Raw genomic sequence first — 22111 nt, forward strand, 5'->3', positions numbered from 1 at the left:
TTAATTAATGTATCTGTCCATTACTCACTTTTCCTAATTGTGTTCATGTCTGTAAATATTGACAGTGATACGATACTATTTGTTTTATTTCCTATCTAACTGGTTAGAATATAGTAAGATTCTTGGAAAGCAGATAATACTATATCATGATTAGTGTATTCAAAGATCACTATAAGTAGAAACAGCGAGTAACAGACAGACACATTAGTCAATATTCTGCTTTAAGAATCAATTTTCTCGAAAACGATAGCTTTCATCAACAAATTTTATATTTTCGATTTATTTATTTATTTTCCGATCGTATCACACGTTCACATCTATCTTATATAAATGCAAAATTATTACAGAATACTCGAAGCAGTGTTTAAGCACACGTTCACGGTTATTTATTATTTTTCTTTTGCACGCATTACTTTTGATAACAATAAATCGCGAATAATCGATGTAATAGGAATGAATACTCCTAAAAAAATATCCTTCTTTTTGCAAAATTTAATTGTCAAATGTAAAAAGTTGATCTCATTTTGACACGTCATGAGTTACTTTATTTTAACAGTGTATAGTATTAGAGTATAAATTACTTTCTGAATATTATATACTACATTTATTATTTCTGTGTATGCCTGTACCCAGCCATTCTATGTATAGACAACATGTATGTGACATAATGTGTTTCGATTGGAGTATAAGATTGGTTTAACATACAAGGAAACAGTGTGTGTGGGTTTCTAGTCATCGTCACACATTGAGAGGGGCCCAAATTTTGAAAGTGGATCCTCGTGTTGCCTCAATGTATGTCGTGCATTATACTTTGCATTTTGATTTTCAGCTATCAGCCATATTTTTTTATATAATACTTATGCAGTAGATTATTTGTATTTTTATATCTAGATCTTAACGATAGAACGCATAATAGATTCTTAAAGGCTGTTGAGTGTCTTTTGTCTGAAATGAAAATCGGTATCACAATGGCGCGTAATAAAATAAATACTTCCGCGAAAAATACTTGCTTTTTCGAAATTTTATGCGAATTCTGATTATCCGCTATGTATCAAATCGTTATTCGTCTAATCGAGACTGTGCGATATATTACGTTTTGGTATAAATTTTTGTTATCGTAATCGTACCTTCGAGATTGAATGGAAAAGTAGAATTTGGCAAATACCTTTCAAAATGAGAATCTTTAAGTTTGATCTTGTTCGTTATTTGAATACAGAAAAAATAAATACTGTTTTTATTTTAGTTATTCGATAAGTGGTTCAATTATCGATAATTTTCTATGATTATAAATTACGATTAATTGCGTCCAAAAAGTATGAATGAGGTTTGAAGATGTATTATAGTTTACTAGCTTTGTATGCTATGATTTCTGCATTTTTCCAAAAAAGAATTACATGCAGACCGAAATTTTACAAAAGAATATCCTAATTTCTGTGTTTGTTAAATGCCAAAATTAATAACGTAACATGATAATTAACGATATTTTCATAAAATTGACAAATATTTAATTATTCAACCGAAATCCTGTGCAGTTTTAAATAAAATAATATTAATAATAATTAAATAAATTAATTCACTTTTGTATTTTGTAACGATCGAATAATGTAATGAACATTCAAATTGCACACTGTAAGTACATATGTATGGATATGTATATTTGTGAGTGTGTATGTATAGTTTCGTTCACACTGAGTATGCTAATACGACAATTTCGATATGTCTGTTATATAAAATTAACACTTATATAATTTTGAGTATACCTTTATACTTTTGCCTTAATATATAATAACATTATATGCGACCTATGGCTGTTATTATTTCAATATACACAGTGGTTATATTTTATATGAAGTTATGGAGTGGCATGCACACTCTTGTGTAAGTCTTTCGACAAACGTGAACGAAGCTCGTCCTGGCCATTGTTAGTGAACTGCTTCCTGTACGAAACAAAGATATTCGTAACATTTTTAATTCTCATTAACCTAAGAAAAAACATGTTTACATACATGTATCCAGTCTAGACTAATCTTAACTCTACTAACATTCACAATTTCACTGTGTATTTAAGAAATGGTCTACACAGACACGTATTCTACGTTTTAATTATAAAATGAAATCAATTGAAACGTGTCAAACTATACACATATTCATCTTAATTATTTACTTTGGAAGAAAGAAATAGAAGAAGGATAATATTACTAGTAAACTCAGTTTCGTTTACATCGTTTATCCATAGAAATTTTCCTCTGCGTGTATTTTGTAGCCGACAACAATTTTCAGAAACAAGGAAAGATTGAAACGATCGGTACAAGTAATTTCTGTTTCGACAACATCGATATGGTGTACACCATTTAATACATCGATTACACTATCACATATAACATCCATCGTTAATGACTTTTATATCTAGTAGTTCGTAGTATAGTCGAAGCAAAAATTTTTCGGTGTTGCGAGAAGTGTTGCCGTCTGTGAAATAGTGTTTGGTGCAAGATAGATATAATATTTAACTAGATTCCTACAGTTTGTCCTGTTCGTAGGTAAAGAGAGATCTCCTTTGCGCAACAAACTATTATAATAGGTTCACGATATTGATGGCGACGTCGCGTATCGAGAGAATCCGATTAGCAGGAAGCAGAATATCGTTCTTCGTATTTAGTTTTCTTAACATAGTTTCATTTTCACACAACGAGCAGGATACGCCTTACAAATCTAAAGTTTTTCAGGTTTTCTTCTTGTTTACGAGCGACGTTAGCTGTCGCGATAAAAACTTTACACCACGCGCAGCACTCATGCGAATCGCGCAGGTGTAATTATGTATTTTGTGTGTCAACGTGCAAGCGGCTATTCCGATCGAAATCAGAAACTAAGGTGATCGATTACGTATCTTTTATGTTGGAATGATTTTTTACTCCGCCACTTGGTGCTCGTAAATTTAATTCCATTAGTTATTGCCTTTAGGATCGTAACTCCGCAGACTCGAACAGAACGTGCAATGTTAACATCGTTAATTATAATCCTCGTTTTCAATTATGAATTCTCATTTAGAAGTATTTTATGCGAAGTAATAATTAGTAATATTACATTTCTTCGAAACTACGTTACGCGGGAAAGAAAATTAAATTTCGCGTTTGGCATAGTCACCAAGTAGCAGATTTTACATGACATACATTTACAACTATATTACTAACTTCGTTCCAACATATAAAGGATTCCTAAGAAATTCTTCCCTTAATGATAAATGTTCCGACAAAATTCTACCCCCAAAATTCTTATTTGGTTCTCCGTTTCCGACAGTATTACTCCATTTTGTCGTTTTACGTTCATTCGTTTTATGACAGATTATTTGATTAATGAGCAAAATTAATGATAGCGTAAATGTAACAGACAGATGGGTAATCAACCGTTTCTTATAAATTGCTTTAATTAGAGATTAATAAACGTAGGTGTGTGGGTGTTCATACGGAGACGCGTTTGAAATAAACTCAATTTGTGGTGATCAATCCACCGTACGAAAAAATTGCCTTTTCAAGGCTCGTTTTATCTAGTTCACCCCCTTCACCAACTACCACGCGAACATCTGTTGTAAATAGAATTTTACAAAGTCATGCGTGGCGAACGGTGGAGGGGGTCCGGCCGCTATGCTTGGTCCACTTCGTGACAAACTTCCATGTAGTCCGGGTTGTGCATTATGTCCTTTATCATATCCTTTAGTATCGGATAACGAGGAAAGATTGGATACACCTTCGAGCTGTTGTACTCCTCCTGCAGCAAATAGTGCATTCATTACGCAAAAGAAATTTTAATAAGATCGACTTTGAACGCGTGCGTTAGCCGAGTCACAATTATGCAAACAAGGAAGTTCTATTTAAAATTTTAATCGAGATAGCAGAAATAACTTGACTTTGAAAATAAATGATAGGAAGTATATATAAAAAAGCTTTCAATACAGGAATCATCTATTCTAGAATAATATTCTAATTATTTTAAAAACAATTTAAAATTGTTTAACACTAAACCTACCACGACGAAATTCTAATACAATATTATTACTTTGACGCCATTTAACTTCGAGATTTTTCTTATAGTATACGTACAATGAATTTTTCAATATTGTAAAAAGACAACAAGAAGCATCGAGTTCGTATAAATTTTGGCAATTTTTGATTATGTTTCAATTATACAAAGTAGACTATCAATATTGTAAGAAAACAACAAGAAATATCGACTTCGTATTAATTTTTGCAATTCTTGATTGTGTTTCAATTATACAAAGTAGATGATCAATATTGTAAGAAAACAACAAGAAGCATCGAGTTCGTATAAATTTTTGCAATTTTTGCTTGTTTCAATTATACAAATTAAACCACCAGACATATACACGAAAGATAATTTTGAAGATGTGACAAAATATGTTTGACATAGTTTCTATCGATTTAAGTGATACACACGAGGTTGCCAATACTTGAGATCACACTGGCAAAGTTTGTACAATAGAAAAATCTTGGACCATCTGTGCACACTTTTTTTATTATCGCATCTTCTGCACACGATTTACGGTAACTGTTTCGTGCTGACACAGTGCTTTCGTTGTCCGAAAAAACGAGAGATAAAATCCTATTGGATATCGAGCATTTGAATTCTTAGCCGATAATGCGATTTTGCGCTCTTACAGGGGCCAGATAGCGCGAAAGAGCATTTTCAGCTTGAGGCAATGTCATTATCGACAGGGAAAGAGCTCCATAAGTTCTCGAACAGCAAAAGTAACGACTACTTTTTCTTTCATCGGTTCGTGGAGAACCTTGTGGTTAGCTTGCTTGACATTGAAAAGAGGAGAAATGAAAGCGAACACGGTGAATAGGTAGAGAATAATGGAGATGCACGAATCGTTTTGAAGCAAGCTTTTATCGATGTCGGTGCTTCTGATTGAAAGACGGATTTATAGAATGTTTACTGGATTGTTGAGATCGAAAGAGCGAATAAAAGAACAATGTAATTGTACTTTGTGCACTGGATTATATAAATACCTTCAAACCTCGGATGAGATTTCTGAGTCCTGTATATTTTTTCAGTAATCTATACAAATCGTTAGTCATTTGCGTGTTCTCTGCTTCAATTTGGGCCGTTGTCATACCTACATGTGCGAAAAGAAATATAAACGTGTTAATTTTAATTTAATGTATTATTTCACTTAAACGACTTCATAAGGTATTCAACATTTTCAATGTTTTAATATTTTACATTAGTTAAATATTTAGTAAAAGTATGTTTTTGAAATAAGAGATTAAACTTGACAAATTCTATTCAAAAACGAAAAAAAATTTGGAAATGTTCTGTCCAACTTAAACTACTTTTTATTTACAATTGAGTTTCCAGTAAAATCATTTTCGTATAATAATGTTATTAAAGTATTGAATGATATAACAAATGAAACTTATAAATACTCTGGATGTAGATGAAGTATGCCTATAATATTTAGACAAATGAAAAGGAAGTAGTATATCGGCAAGTTTGAAGAATAAAAAGCTTATAGTTAATAAAGAATACCCATTTTTCTACTATTTTAAATATATAGACATTTTATATTATAAAATTAAATTTAAAATTACTTTTACATTACATAATAATTTCGAACAACAAAATTGTTTCTGATTAAATATGTTGGTACGAATTAACATACAGTGTGTTAGGCCATTCCTGGGAAAAATTTTAATGGGAGATTCTAGAGGCCAAAATAAGACGAAAATCAAGGATACTAATTTGTTGATTGAGGCTTCGTTAAAAAGTTATAGAAACATTTCCGGTCACACAGTATATTTTCGGTAAAGAATTTTTTTCTCGGAAGTACGTCGGATTTCGAGGGTATGTGTATTCACCAAAAATGATTGTAATTAACCCCCGCAGCCGAAAATAATTTTTCCAGAACGATTTGAAACTTTTCAATTTCGCCGAAAAATTTAGGCACCTACCCCCGTCGATGTTTCTTAAAAATTCGTTTTTGATTTTTAATAATTTCGTTTTCCATCCTACAGAAAAGTTGTTTAATACTTTTTTGTAGGTACCCATGAGCTCTACTTCAGAAAAAAGTTTCATTGAAATATATTCACAATTGTAGGAGTTATGGCTGTTTGAAAATTGGACCATTTTTATAGGGTTTTTCTCATTTTGCGGGGTCAAGGACCAACTTCTCGAATATTTTTGCAATTTCTACACATTCTTCACTAAAATACGCGTTGTTTGCTTTTTTAAACATTAAAATCGTCCAATCCGTTCAGAAGTTATGGTGTTTTAAAGATTCGCATGAAATTTACGGGAGGCATTTCTGGCCTGAATTTATATTTTTGGTAAGGAATTTTTTTCTCGAAAATGGTTAGGATTTCGAGGGTATGTCTATTGACCAAAAATGAGTGTAGTTGGTCCCCGCAATCGAAAATAATTTTTTCAGAACGATTTGAAATTTTTTAATTTAATTTTTTTATTAACTTTTTAACGAAGCCTCAAACGACAAATTGATATTCTTGATTTTCGTCTTATTTTGGCCTCTGGAATCTCCCATTAAAATTTTTCCCAGGCTTGGCCGAACACCCTGTATAACGCTTCGTTGAATACGTTATTATTGATAACACCGAAATTCGATATTCATCGAAATGTCGACTTTGCTATTAGAATACATATTTCGGAAGCGTAGAATAATATTAAATGACAGCTGTGCTATAATACAATAACCGATCCCTTCTTGTCTCCCTCGAGCACGTATGATAGAAGATAATATATTATTCATGCTTGGAAAGTTTCCAAGCTACAAAGCATCTATCGAGTTCACGTCTGCTCCATATAATTTATACGAAAGAAAACTGTTCGTTTATAGAGCTTGAATATTTGTTCGCATTTTACTTTTGATGTTTGTATGCTTTCCATCTGTTATGAAAATACAGAATCATAAATTTTGTTTCCCATATACACTTTCAATAGTGATATATTAATAACAATAACAATATTTATGTATTTAAACACAAAATATCTAACATAATTGTTAGGAAAATATCATTGTGTAAAAATAATACTGATTACTGTAACTTTAAGAAATTAATTTATTAGGAAGTTTGTGACCTCTGATTTTGTGACTTCGTTTGGTAAATATATGTATATTGTAACCAATCAGATGAAATATATATTTATCTAAATTTTGATATACATTGTAACATAATGTTACAAATGAATTGAATATTAAATAATGTTGCAAAAACGTATGTATAATGTCAAGGTTTTCCTCTTTGAACTATATCGTTAAACATTAAACTTCAAAAGACTCGTATTTTTCTTTCTCTGTGTTCAGTTTTAAACCTGAAAGATGAAACATTCCCTCGAGTGTTAAAAATTTGTTAAATTATACCTCGTCTTTTAAATTATATTTCATTCTATTTACATATAATGATTATATATGCTTACTTATGTTGTGTAGAATTTATTCCCACGTAATTTTATTTACGTTTCTTCAAGGAAGTGAGTCGAAGTTTGTTTTCACGTATCAGTAAAGAAGGAACTTGTTCTACACTACTGGCCAATATTATAAGTTCGCTTCATTTTTGACTCGATTACTATCAGGTAAGTATTGCAAAATTTTTTTTCGCGTATATTTACGTAATACTGCAAAAGGGGAAAAACAATAGTTCCAAGTATCACGATGAACAAGACAAAAATGAACTTGTAATATTGGCCAAGCAGTGTAGAACATTAAAGGAAGTAACGTTCATACTTAGTTCGATAATTAATATCGTTAACACCGTTTGTCATACGCGTGTATTCAAATGACAAGTGTTTCGTGCACACGCGTCCATAATTAATCAACATAATTTCTATCGTAATTTCTACTTACTTTCGAGTCTGTCGATGCGTTCTCTTTTTGTCTCCGCTTCCTCGGCCAGTCGAGCCGACGTTTTTACGCCCTCCCCGCTTTTGTGGGTCTTTTCCATGATGGAGCACGCGCGCAGGACAAAGGCGGGTACCGTTTCCTGTTTTTCCTGCTTCGGTATATCTACCAGCGTCCAGTATTGAGTCTCTAACTTAATCACGTCCTGGAAAGGTAAAACCGCAGACACGCTACATACACACATAGCAAAACCCGTAGAAAAAGAACGGTTACGGGGATGGAGCAAAGGAGGAATTAGACGGCTGGCTACCTTCGGCCAACCGATATTTTCATCCGCAGTGACACTTTCCATGAAACAAGTTCTCCGCCGAGAAATCCACTGTTTTTATTTGGGAAAGCTCCAGCTTGCCTCAACTGATCTAAAATTTATCTCGCGAGTAGGTTGCTTCTCGCTTCCGAACCCAGATTCGGTTCTCCTTTAATTTCAAGTTCAAGAACCTATTCAGGGCTTGTCGAGAAACTCGTGTTCTTTGTACACTTTCCTAAGTAGGAACTTCAGTGTAACTGGTTCGATTTATTAGGATTTGTTTTTAATTTGTTCAAGATCATTTGTTGCCAATTTGCGAAGATCTGTCCAAGTGGATACACACAATTTGAAACTTTCGAGGCAACTGATTTTATTTACTACTTCACTGTGTTTAAAAAATTGTTGTTTCTTGTTTGGATGGAAAAGTTTGGCATCGAGGGATTGTGGATTTTGGTCAAGCCATCGAAAATAAGAAAATAAAATAATATTTTTACACTGTAAAATAACAAGAATTAGAGCTCCTGACGAAATTGGTGTCTGTATAGTCTCTTATGTTTTGGATAGTTTAGCGAATCACTCTTTCTTTGTCGTCACATTATCGACGATATATAACCAAAATTTATTTTCAATTTTACTTCTTAATAATGTAAAGTATTTGTCGATTCCTATAATAAATATAAGAAACTGCCAGTGAGAATGGAGCGTCGCAATCCAGAGAGAAATAACGATGCTGGTAAGGCCCATAAAATGGAGAATACTACCCAGTAAATCCTCTTCGAGGAAAAAAAAGGATTGCTTTATGGTTCAGGATTAGTAAATATTCAAATCGATTTTTCAGCTGTAACTGTTGCGAAATTTCATTAGAAACTTTAAATACGTTTCTTTCGGATCTACACTTTTCAAATTGGCGTGCAGAGTGATATAAAAATTAATAGGTCAATCGATTTTACATGAAATCCACTCGATTTACAATTTTTTCCAGGGCTTCTAACTATCATTTTAATTGTATTGTTCGTTTATAACATTTAGCGAATTATGTTTTTCTATATCTCTAAAACCAATAGAGGTATGCAAACTAGTCAAAGTTATTGGACCACCCCGTATTATTCAAGTACATTTTATTATGCAAATATGTATCTTATTCAAAATTGAATTTGAACAATCAGTAGGTTATGGTAATTTGGTATATTATCGCCGAATCTGAGGTTTGTTCAATAACGCGTACGCACCGCTGAACAATGTCCAGAACGTTATTAGATTTAGCTATTAGAAATTAAATTCAAATAATGCATTTAACGTTCACTTGTTTAATATTTTATACCGATTTTGAAACTTATTTGTACTGTTTTAATTATTTGTAAATATCCTTCCACAAAAATACCTATTCCAATTAAAATACATACGTTTTAGGTTTTAATTATTTTTAAATTATACTTCTATTGTTTGTTTTGCCCAGAACGTTATTAGATTTTGCAATTAGAAATTAAATTCAAATAATGCATTTAACGTTCACTTGTTTAATATTTTATACCGATTTTGAAACTTATTTGTACTGTTTTAATTAATTGTAAATATCCTTCCACAAAAATACCTATTCCAATTAAAATACATACGTTTTAGGTTTCAATTATTTTTAAATTATACTTCTATTGTTTGTTTTGCCCAGAACGTTATTAGATTTTGCAATTAGAAATTAAATTCAAATAATGCATTTAACGTTCACTTGTTTAATATTTTATACCGATTTTGAAACTGATTTGTACTGTTTTAATTATTTGTAAATATCGTTCCACAAAAATACCTATTCCAATTAAAATACATACGATTTAGGTTTCAATTATTTTTAAATTATACTTCTATTGTTTGTTTTGCCCAGAACGTTATTAGATTTTGCAATTAGAAATTAAATTCAAATAATGCATTTAACGTTCACTTGTTTAATATTTTATACCGATTTTGAAACTTATTTGTACTGTTTTAATTATTTGTAAATATCGTTCCACAAAAATACCTATTCCAATTAAAATACATACGTTTTAGGTTTTAATTATTTTTAAATTATACTTCTATTGTTTGTTTTGCCCAGTACGTTATTAGATTTTGCAATTAGAAATTAAATTCAAATAATGCATTTAACGTTCACTTGTTTAATATTTTATACCGATTTTGAAACTTATTTGTACTGTTTTAATTATTTGTAAATATCCTTCCACAAAAATACCTATTCCAATTAAAATACATACGTTTTAGGTTTTAATTATTTTTAAATTATACTTCTATTGTTTGTTTTGCCCAGAACGTTATTAGATTTTGCAATTAGAAATTAAATTCAAATAATGCATTTAACGTTCACTTGTTTAATATTTTATACCGATTTTGAAACTTATTTGTACTGTTTTAATTAATTGTAAATATCCTTCCACAAAAATACCTATTCCAATTAAAATACATACGTTTTAGGTTTCAATTATTTTTAAATTATACTTCTATTGTTTGTTTTGCCCAGAACGTTATTAGATTTTGCAATTAGAAATTAAATTCAAATAATGCATTTAACGTTCACTTGTTTAATATTTTATACCGATTTTGAAACTTATTTGTACTGTTTTAATTATTTGTAAATATCGTTCCACAAAAATACCTATTCCAATTAAAATACATACGTTTTAGGTTTTAATTATTTTTAAATTATACTTCTATTGTTTGTTTTGCCCAGAACGTTATTAGATTTTGCAATTAGAAATTAAATTCAAATAATGCATTTAACGTTCACTTGTTTAATATTTTATACCGATTTTGAAACTTATTTGTACTGTTTTAATTAATTGTAAATATCCTTCCACAAAAATACCTATTCCAATTAAAATACATACGTTTTAGGTTTCAATTATTTTTAAATTATACTTCTATTGTTTGTTTTGCCCAGAACGTTATTAGATTTTGCAATTAGAAATTAAATTCAAATAATGCATTTAACGTTCACTTGTTTAATATTTTATACCGATTTTGAAACTTATTTGTACTGTTTTAATTATTTGTAAATATCGTTCCACAAAAATACCTATTCCAATTAAAATACATACGTTTTAGGTTTCAATTATTTTTAAATTATACTTCTATTGTTTGTTTTGCCCAGAACGTTATTAGATTTTGCAATTAGAAATTAAATTCAAATAATGCATTTAACGTTCACTTGTTTAATATTTTATACCGATTTTGAAACTTATTTGTACTGTTTTAATTATTTGTAAATATCGTTCCACAAAAATACCTATTCCAATTAAAATACATACGTTTTAGGTTTTAATTATTTTTAAATTATACTTCTATTGTTTGTTTTGCCCAGAACGTTATTAGATTTTGCAATTAGAAATTAAATTCAAATAATGCATTTAACGTTCACTTGTTTAATATTTTATACCGATTTTGAAACTTATTTGTACTGTTTTAATTATTTGTAAATATCGTTCCACAAAAATACCTATTCCAATTAAAATACATACGATTTAGGTTTCAATTATTTTTAAATTATACTTCTATTGTTTGTTTTGCCCAGAACGTTATTAGATTTTGCAATTAGAAATTAAATTCAAATAATGCATTTAACGTCCACTTGTTTAATATTTTATACCGATTTTGAAACTTATTTGTACTGTTTTAATTATTTGTAAATATCCTTCCACAAAAATACCTATTCCAATTAAAATACATACGTTTTAGGTTTCAATTATTTTTAAATTATACTTCTATTGTTTGTTTTGCCCAGAACGTTATTAGATTTTGCAATTAGAAATTAAATTCAAATAATGCATTTAACGTTCACTTGTTTAATATTTTATACCGATTTTGAAACTTATTTGTACTGTTTTAATTATTTGTAAATATCGTTCCACAAAAATACCTATTCCAATTAAAATACATACGTTTTAGGTTTTAATTATTTTTAAATTATACTTCTATTGTTTGTTTTGCCCAGAACGTTATTAGATTTTGCAATTAGAAATTAAATTCAAATAATGCATTTAACGTTCACTTGTTTAATATTTTATACCGATTTTGAAACTTATTTGTACTGTTTTAATTAATTGTAAATATCCTTCCACAAAAATACCTATTCCAATTAAAATACATACGTTTTAGGTTTCAATTATTTTTAAATTATACTTCTATTGTTTGTTTTGCCCAGAACGTTATTAGATTTTGCAATTAGAAATTAAATTCAAATAATGCATTTAACGTGCACTTGTTTAATATTTTATACCGATTTTGAAACTTATTTGTACAGTTTTAATTATTTGTAAATATCCTTCCACAAAAATACCTATTCCAATTAAAATACATACGTTTTAGGTTTCAATTATTTTTAAATTATACTTCTATTGTTTGTTTTATTAATATTCACGCTGCATTGTTACCGTTATTGTTATCCACGCGCGTTTAATATCGATTCGAAACAAAGGTATCGTTCCTTTCTTAATTTGTTTCTCGTGTTTTAGTGACAGCACGATAAAGTTGAAAGTGCTAGGTTTTTCTATACTTTTATACAGCTCTGCAACATCGAGAGGAATCGACTTTGAATTTCTGAGCGTGAAATCACCCGAGGGTAGAAAATTTAGCGACCAGATGAGGGGAAGAAGACCAATAAGGTTTTACTGCTCTTTGTTTCCGGGGCAACCGTGGACGCATCAGATCAGAAACAATTCTTTGATATCTTCTCACGCGTATTTTCGCCCGTGTGCAATTCACGGTGACAAAGTAGCGATAAAATTTATTATTTCAAGCAAACGTTTATGTGTAGGTACGCTACCGTTCAAAAATACCGGATTATGTATCCCAATAATCGGATGGTTAAGGAAAAACAAAATGTGTCTTTTAGAAACGAATTAAAATAATCGTCTTTATCATTCATTCTTTTACATTCGTTACTGCAAAATCTAATTTCTATATTCGTCTAGTTAGAATAAAGGGCATTGATATCCTTCGATTAAGAAAAAGATGATTTTTGTCAGAAATTACCAAGATGCATCAATAATGGAAATGTTACATAAATTTTCAATAACAAATGATGTTTAATTTGAAAACGTTTTCCATATTTTAAATTCTTAAAGAAATACGAGGAAACATATTATTTGCTGAAAGAAGTAGAATCTAGGGTTCAAATACGTTAAAAGCAATAAATTCGAAGCTAGAATTTATGTTATTAAATATTGAAATCGCATCCATGTATTTTTGATTGTTTATCAATTTTTACAATAAAATTCTAACGAACATTTGACAGATTCGTTTGTCACATCGATGCATAAGCGATACAGATTTTTGTTTTGTGTTTTCTTTGATTGTGGCAACTGTGATTAATTACAATTAGTTCTTCAGATATTAACATAAAAAGTCCATCGCAACTTGTTATACTACATTTGTCATTTAATAATTGTCGTGCTGAAACCTCTTTTCCCTTTTGGTATCCAATGAAACATCTTGCAAAAGAATTCCAACTATTGAAATTTACTATTTTTAGCATATTACTATTTAGTATATTTACTAATGTATAACGTATTTACTATTTTTTATTTTTCTTACTATTTATAACCACGTATTTTGTTTTTTTTCAGCAAATGATAGTTTTCTTTATATTGAATCAACTAATTTAAAATATGAAAATATTTTTTAAGTAAATGTCATTTGTTATTAAAAGTGTTATGCAAACTTCCAAAAATGTATGATATTTTATTTAAAGAAGAAAGGTATGCTAAGAAATATTGATTTATAATATAACAATATATAATAGCAATGTTGAAAAAAATATATTAATCTTAGGTGTAGAAGGAAGCAAATAACAAATGAAATAATAATACCAATTATACAGAAGAGCTGTGAAATATTTTTTCAGTTCTCTTTAAACACGAATATGAAATAATAATTACCTTAATCATAAGTTTTAGAAGGTTGTAACGTTGAAACACATTGCGGACTTGTTTGCTGTCAGTATATTTGCACATAAGCTCAACGAGGGCACGTTTAGCGATTTCATAGCTTCCATCCAGGCGTATCCTTACGATTCTGAGTCTTTCGTTCGTTTCAATGACTTCTTCCTTAGTTTGTCCACCTAAAACAACAGAAATGACAATAACGATTATAATCGAGTCCATGTACTGTGTAGATTAATTTCTTATATAATCAGGGAATCACAAAACGTTATTGTTTAATGTTATTATTCTTTAGTGTTACAGAAACTGGATACAAGGGAAGGACGCAGTTGACTAACCATAATCATTGATTTCAACAGAGTTTCATGCGGTGATTCTACATAAGAAAATAAGATGGTAAGAAACAGATTTTTATTACGGAGTATAAAATGTCGATTGTGTTTATTTTATCTGTGATCAGCACTAATTTCTATACATGCTTTGTGTCCAAATAAATGCTAGTTACTATACGGAGATTCATCGACTGAAAGCTCGTAAAAATCGATGATTAATTCACATATTCTTCACTTGTTAGTACAAATATTACTATATTAATACTAAACCTACTGACACTTCCACTAATTCAAGAGAAAACAATTATTTAAGAAAATATGCTGGCTAGCAATGATGCAAACATCTTGTATATAAATTTCAATTCATTTTTAATTAAGTAAACAATTTATAATGTAGTTTTATCGCACAACAATCGTATGATCAATAGGAATTGTTGAAACTTCTTTGGGCACATAGAGTTTGAGCAAATCTCAAAATAAACATAGAAGATAGCATAAATAATAATAGTTGATATATTCATCAGATAGAGGATGAAAAGTCCTTTAAATGAAACTTGTTTCAAGTCGATCGCCTGATTAGTTCCGAAGATATAAGAGTTTGAAACGTTTGTTTACGTTGCGAGGTCATTGACCTCCTTAGAAAGTAAACAGTAGTAAATTCTTGGAAATACTACGTCACTCAGTCATGACAATCACATCGAGGATTCTCTCCTTTCATCTTTGGTACATGTTTGATACCAAATTTTGTCCAGTTTTTTACAAGAAAACAAACAGTGAGGGTAGTTATGAATATTGAGAAAATTCATTGTTGTTGTAGTGAAATTAAATGGCACTAAAATAACATTGTAGGTTAAAAATTCTAAACAAAATTTTAAAAACGGTCACTTGACCGATCGTTGGTAGGTTTAGTGTTAAATACACATATTACTCATCTCTGAAATATAGTTCATTAGGCTGAAGTGCTGATAAAAGATCCTTTTAACTGTTTCGAGCAGTACAAAATACCTGAGACGAACAAGCAATCAGTTCTAATCTTCTATTACACTATTTTTTATTCTTTAAAATGTACTCAGTTTGCAATCACTTCAAGGTATAACAATATTTTTTATATTTTACAAATGTTTTATATGTATTGCAAGTAGATCATAATTTTAACTTTGTATGTGCATTCAGCCGTTCTCTTTCTGGTGAAACTTCTGTGTATAAGGTGCTTCTATAACTATTAGCACTTTAATTAGTTCCGAAACTATAGTAGTTAGGAGAAAATTGGTCAAGTAAAAGTTACATATAAACGAGGGGCCTTAATCAAGGCGTGGTAATAATTTCTCAGGCAAAGTCGCTTTCGAAATATAGACTCTTGTTTCTTTTTGTACTCGCTGGAACTTCGATCAATTTAAACATTTTCAGATCCTGCATTAATCGATGTTCTACTGCATATTATAAATGTTCCTACGCCTTTAGTAAAACTAAACATTCAAGAGGGGATGCCATTCTCGTGGTTTTGAAAAATCGAATATTTTTTTTTACATTTACATATTTACAAAATATTGTCAGAGCCTCAGAGCTGTATAAATTCTTGACAAAAATCCCTCTTCTTCGGGTTATTGAAAGTACGATTAGTTTGATTTACGAGAACATCGAACGAGCTTTTAAAAAGATTTGAAAATAGATACACACAAAAGTTTAACGAGAGCTTGAATTCTAGTATTGGTGAATAGCTCCAAAAACAACATTCTGCGGGGAAAATACAGTCCACATTGTCTAATTGTTATAAATTTATTCTCAAAAACGATGAAAAAACTGCTTTTCCAAATTTATTTTTACATCGTTCGATCCAACGTCGAAAATTAAATAAATGTTCTCATTTACAAAAGTTTATCTTGAGAACTATTGGTAGTTTTTGCGTAAATTGCATCCTTTATACTGTTATCTTAACTGTCGAATCCCCGAAGCTCGTACTTGTTTGTAGAACTGTAATACCAGAGAATTAGGAGGAATATGGTCGCACCAACTGTTAGAAATAAGCTATTGGCTATGTGCCAGCTAGTGGGTCGTTAGCTTCATGAATGGAATTGAAGCAGAAGCTCTTACACTCGGTCAATGAACATAACGATGCGTCGGAAGTACTATTGGGACTTCAAACGATCGCAAACCTTTCGTAGAAAGTAACTTCATTAATGTAGCGTGACTAGTAGCGTCTATATGTGGGATATAAAACGCATGGGAAGAGTAGAATAGTCTAAGATTTTCATTAATTCAGCTTTGTCTTGACGCACTATTTCTTTAAATATTCCAGGAAGCATTTAACATTTTATACTAATATCAATACACCGAAGTGTATTTCTTTCTTTAGTGAAGCATTGAAAAATATTTAAGTAAGATATGAATGTTTAAACAAACATAGTTCAGGATCTATTTAGTCTAGAATCACAGATTTATTCGAATAAAAACCGAATTATGTAATTTTACGATTCGTATTAAAGTAATGGAAAATAGTCACAATGAGGAGTCTAAATTAAATTAGGGTTTTGTGTGCACCATTTTTGTAATATGAATTAGAATCTTAGAAAATGAGCCATCAGTACACGGAAATAGATTATGTACGCGCGAGGTAATCTGCTTATTCATAATTTATTCTGTAATTCTCCCTAAATTATGCAATATTTAACGAAGACTTACTTGAAGTTCCTTCATCCTTTACATCCTGGACGATTCTCCGAACACTTTGTGTAAATTTTCCCACCAGATTCGTGCTCGCTGAAACAAATCAATTCGCAATTATATAAAATTATTTCGCAAAAGCGTACAAAAAAAAAAATACTCTAAAATTAAATTTCTTTAATAAAGAAGTTAGAAATTTATTTCTTATTAATAATACCAAAGTGATCTCATTGGGAATGGAATTTGCAAGAAAATATATGCACGAATTTCTATATATTTATTTTCACTATGGATATTAAAATATTTGCTTTTACGTGGAAACGTACAATTTTGATTTGTAATAGTTTTCTTAATTTCAGACTTTGGGTTTAAGCATGGACTTGGTTTTATAATTTACTTTTTAGTATTCCCCACAGTCCGTGCTAATTTCTATTTATTAACTTTTTCCTGGCACATTTTCATGATAAAAGTTTATAGAAAATAGTTTAACATTCCTAAATCTCTATCACGGTTACGACAGATATCGCGTTTCCGTTTATTCGTGGGTCGCACATTTGGTGGAATTTTATAGTAAACAGCCTGTCGTTTGTCCGTTGAACGAGATAGCACTAAAATAAAAGTACCATGCAAGGAATCCTAGGTACGGCGTACATTTTCGAGAGCGTAAACGTTTTCGTCAAGAGCGGAAATGTGGCCCGGTAGGTATTTACGTTGGTTGACATAAAATGCGATAGTGCGGAAGGGTGAATAAAGCTTCTTAGTCGTAAAACATAGAATTGTCCTTAAGACCACCGAAGTAGCTTTCAAAGCACTCAAACTTTTCGAGACAGATAATCTATTGTTCAGATACTCTTACTCGCGTTAGATTCCACCAATAGTCGATATCCTTTCGCACACTCATTAAAATTCCTTTGTTGAAAATCATTGTTCCACGTGAAAACGTGTAACACTATGATTGGCGGGTATTTGGATAGTTCATTTAGTCGCTGCGACTGAACAAATTGAGTTCACGTGAACTCAAATTCAATTCATTTAATCATACATGATTAAAGGAGTGCTCCGGTGTAAAAATTTACCTTTTTCAAAATAAATAACTTTTTCCTTCGACCTTTCTTTCCATCGTCAAAAACAAGTGAAATATTTAAAGTGGTTAAGTTAAGCTTCGGTATATTATAATATTTATATTCTTACCTAGTCTGTTAAATGAATCATATTTTGTCGTTCTGGAAATATCTTTTATTTGCACGACAGTAGTCAGGAATCGATTGTTAGAAGCCATGGAACAATAGAACATTATTTAAATAGTAGATCATATATAAAAAGAACGAATAATAATTTATTTGCCCCATAAATTGTAAAAAGTGTATTTCTTTTTACGAAACGCTCCTTTGAAAGGTTACAACGTTTGAATTATGTGAATAAAAATGTTGTCGTTCTTGGGAATATTTTTTTATTTGCACGACTGTAATCAGGAATCGATTGTTAGAAGCCATGGAACAGTAGAATATTATTTAAATAATAGATGATACACGAAAGCAAGGAGTAATAATTTATTTGTCACATAAATTGTAAAAAGTGTATTTCTTTTTACGAAACGCTACTTTCAAAGGTTACAACTTTTGAATTATGTGAATAAAAATGTTGTCGTTCTTGGGAATATTTTTTATTTGCACGACTGTAGTTAGGAATCGATTGTTAGAAGCCATGGAACAGTAGAATATTTAAATAATAGATGATACACGAAAACAAGGAATAATAATTTATTTGCCACATAAATTGTATTTATTTTTACGAAATGCTACTTTGAAAGATAATAATATAATTTTTGAATTATGTGAAAAAAATTGTTATTTTAATATTACATAATAATATTTGTTATTTGCACGACTGTAGTCAAGAATCGGTTACTAGAAGCCATTTAATAGTAGAATATTATTTAAATAATAGATGATGTATGAAAATAAGGAATAATAATTTATTTGCCCCATAAATTGTAAAAAGAGTATTTCTTTTTACGAAGTGCTACTTTCAAAGGTTACAACTTTTGAATTGTAGTATTAAAACGGTATTCCTGTCAGAGCATATTGCCAAGTATCGTCTTTCACGGAGTGTAAGGTGGAAATGCTTTAATATCTCGGAAAAAGAGAAAAAGATTTCTTTTCGTAGATACTACGTTGCTGGATATTGCACCCCAGACGCGATAAAAATTAACTGAGACGAATAAAACACAATGCTTTCTATGTGATTTAACTGTGCATTTAATAAGATTTCATTTCTTATTTTTACTAGAGATAGAGGGAACGTTTATCGAACTTTTTTGTGTAACATTTAATTCTCTCTAGGATTTATTTGAAACCTTTTCCAGAACTTTTAAAAAATAATGAATATATATTAGAAAATTCACAAAACTACTAAATACAAACGAACAAAAAACAAACTACTAAAAACACAATACTTTCCATTACTTTTAATCTGATTTAACAATGCATTTAATAAAATTCCATTTCTTTTTTTATTAGAGATAGAGTTTATCGAATTTCTTTTATATAACATTTAATTCTTTCTAGGATTTATTTAAAACCTTTTCCAGAATTTTTAAAAAATACAGAATATATATTAGACAATTCACAAAACTACTAAATACAAACGAACAAAAAACAAACTATTACAAACACAACACTTTCCATCACTTTTAATGTGATTTAACCATGCATTTAATAAAATTCCATTTCTTTTTTTATTAGAGATAGAGTTTATCGAATTTCTTTTATGTAACATTTAATTCTTTCTAGGATTTATTTAAAACCTTTTTCAGAACATTTAAAAAATAATGAATATATATTAGAAAATTCACAAAACTACTATAGATAACCATCTTTATTTATTGATCAATTTTACTCAAAATTTAATTCGTATTTATTATGAAATAAATCCGACTCGTTTCATAAAGTAACGTTTCATAAGTATTAGAATGTACTTTCGAATAGTTGGTTAATAAAGGTATCTTTAAGGATGTAATTTGCCTTGGCATTGTATTCTGACAGTTGAACTCGTTTGTACAGTCAACTTGAGGTCGCATTTACGAGCAAGAGAGCATTATCTGGGCTCGTTAAAAAAAAAATGTGATATGCCTTCGCGTGCTTGGCTAGATGCCAGGCGTGGAATGTTCCGCAAACTTGCACCACAGCTCTGAACAGTAATCTCGTTTAGGGGATGATTTCATGATAGCTATCCGGCGCCCATTCTTTTCTCTCGCGTGATTTCAATTAATTTCCATGGAACAATGATGTATCTGCAAGATAATACGTCTTTTCTTCGTTACAAAAGCCTTACAAATGAAATATTGCTTTTATTTACTCTTTTTATTACATTTATTAGTCTTTATTTTTAATTTTGTTCATCGAATAGAATGTACTATTTAACTGCAGACATAAAGAATGTTACTTTCCTTTATTTTATATTTAGTACATTCAGCCACCATTAAAGGCATATTTATTAAATAAAACATTTTGCATTCGTACAGAAACAAGGATTGAAGGGAAATTTTATGACAAATTAATTTATTTTAAAACGATTTCGCGCTGTTTATTTCTTTTAATTTTGATATCTGGTTTAATGTGCTGACAATATGCTGTAATTAATACTTTCCTTCGCGTTGTCAATTCCTGTTTGTTTTTGAAATTCGAAACATTATATTTTGTAAACAAAAAATGATTTAGTAAGTTGCATGGTACAATTTCATATAATAAAATTTTTTAATATATTTATAACTGTAAAAACATACATTTCTTCTAAAGCAATTTATGAAATATTAAGTGTAAAAATTAAATTCATTAATATTTGCACAAATATACTTTTTTGTTATTGTTATTGATATTCGTCAACTGAATTAATCTAAGATATACCTATTTATATTTTTCTAGTCTGTATCATGTCTATAATATTTACTCCAGCAAATACACTTTGTACATTTTTGTTCATATTTCGTATAACTAACGATACCATAAATTTTATTTATTACTCCTTTAAATAATATGTATTATTATGATTTAAAACATGAAATATTATCTCAAATAATTCGTACGTGCAAAACGACTTACAGTGAGATACAATTTAAACCATAATTAAATAAAATTATTAACATTATGACGAATAAGAGATTGGAATTTGGTTTCATGTTTATACCAATTCTCATCTTTTATAAAAGTTATATTCTTTTACCCAGAAAAAGTATATCTTTTTCATATTTCACGAATAAGTTTGAATATTAATAATAATTACATCGAATATTTTTGTGTAGCGAACAGAAATTTGAATTTGTATTTATACTTCGGATATGTAATCTCGATATTAGTTTCTTTTTCATTTCTCATGTCTCAAGAATAAGTTTGAATATTAATAATAATTACATCGAATATTTTTGTGTAGCGAACAGAAATTTGAATTTGCAGTTATACTTTGGATATGTAACCTCGATATTAGTTTCTTTTTCATTTCTCCAGTCCCAAAAATAAGGTTGAATATTAATAATAATTACATCGAATATTTTTGTGTAGCGAAAAGAAGTTTGAATTTGCAGTTATACTTTGGATATGTAACCTCGATATTAGTTTCTTTTTCATTTCTCATATCTCAAAACTAAGTTTGAATATTAATAATAATTACATTTAATATTTTTGTGTAGCGAAAAGAAATTTGAATTTGTATTTATACTTCGGATATGTAATCTCGATATTAGTTTCTTTTTCCCTTCTCCAGTCCCAAAAATAAGTTTGAATATTAATAATAATTACATTGAATATTTTTGTGTAGCGAAAAGAAATTTGAATTTGCAGTTATACTTCGAATATGTAATATCGATACTAGTTTTTCGTAGAACATTGTGTGTCGATACTTTTAATTTTTATTTATCCAATACTTGTTTAATTTTGATTTGTACGAAGAGACTACTTTGGAGACGGTTTTGAAGACGGATAGACGTTTTGAGGTAAGGACGTGCTATCTGTAGATTGGCGTTATG

At 29.7% G+C, this 22111-nt stretch overlaps 1 protein-coding gene across 1 annotated transcript in view; it reads right to left on the minus strand.

Annotated features, from left to right (window-relative positions):
• The window catches only part of LOC143347749 (uncharacterized), a 318634-nt gene continuing 296523 nt past the window's right edge, over positions 1-22111 (minus strand). The window contains exons 3-7 of the mRNA XM_076777228.1: positions 17110-17187; positions 14096-14277; positions 7874-8072; positions 5025-5131; positions 1-3762 (exon numbers count right to left, since the gene is read on the minus strand). Coding sequence (XP_076633343.1) covers positions 3637-3762; positions 5025-5131; positions 7874-8072; positions 14096-14277; positions 17110-17187 — 692 coding nt within the window. The 3' untranslated portion in view covers positions 1-3636. The remainder of the gene's footprint in view (positions 3763-5024; positions 5132-7873; positions 8073-14095; positions 14278-17109; positions 17188-22111) is intronic.

Source organism: Colletes latitarsis, chromosome 11 (genome assembly GCF_051014445.1).
Source record: "Colletes latitarsis isolate SP2378_abdomen chromosome 11, iyColLati1, whole genome shotgun sequence".
In the NCBI taxonomy this organism is placed as follows: Eukaryota; Metazoa; Arthropoda; class Insecta; order Hymenoptera; family Colletidae; genus Colletes; species Colletes latitarsis.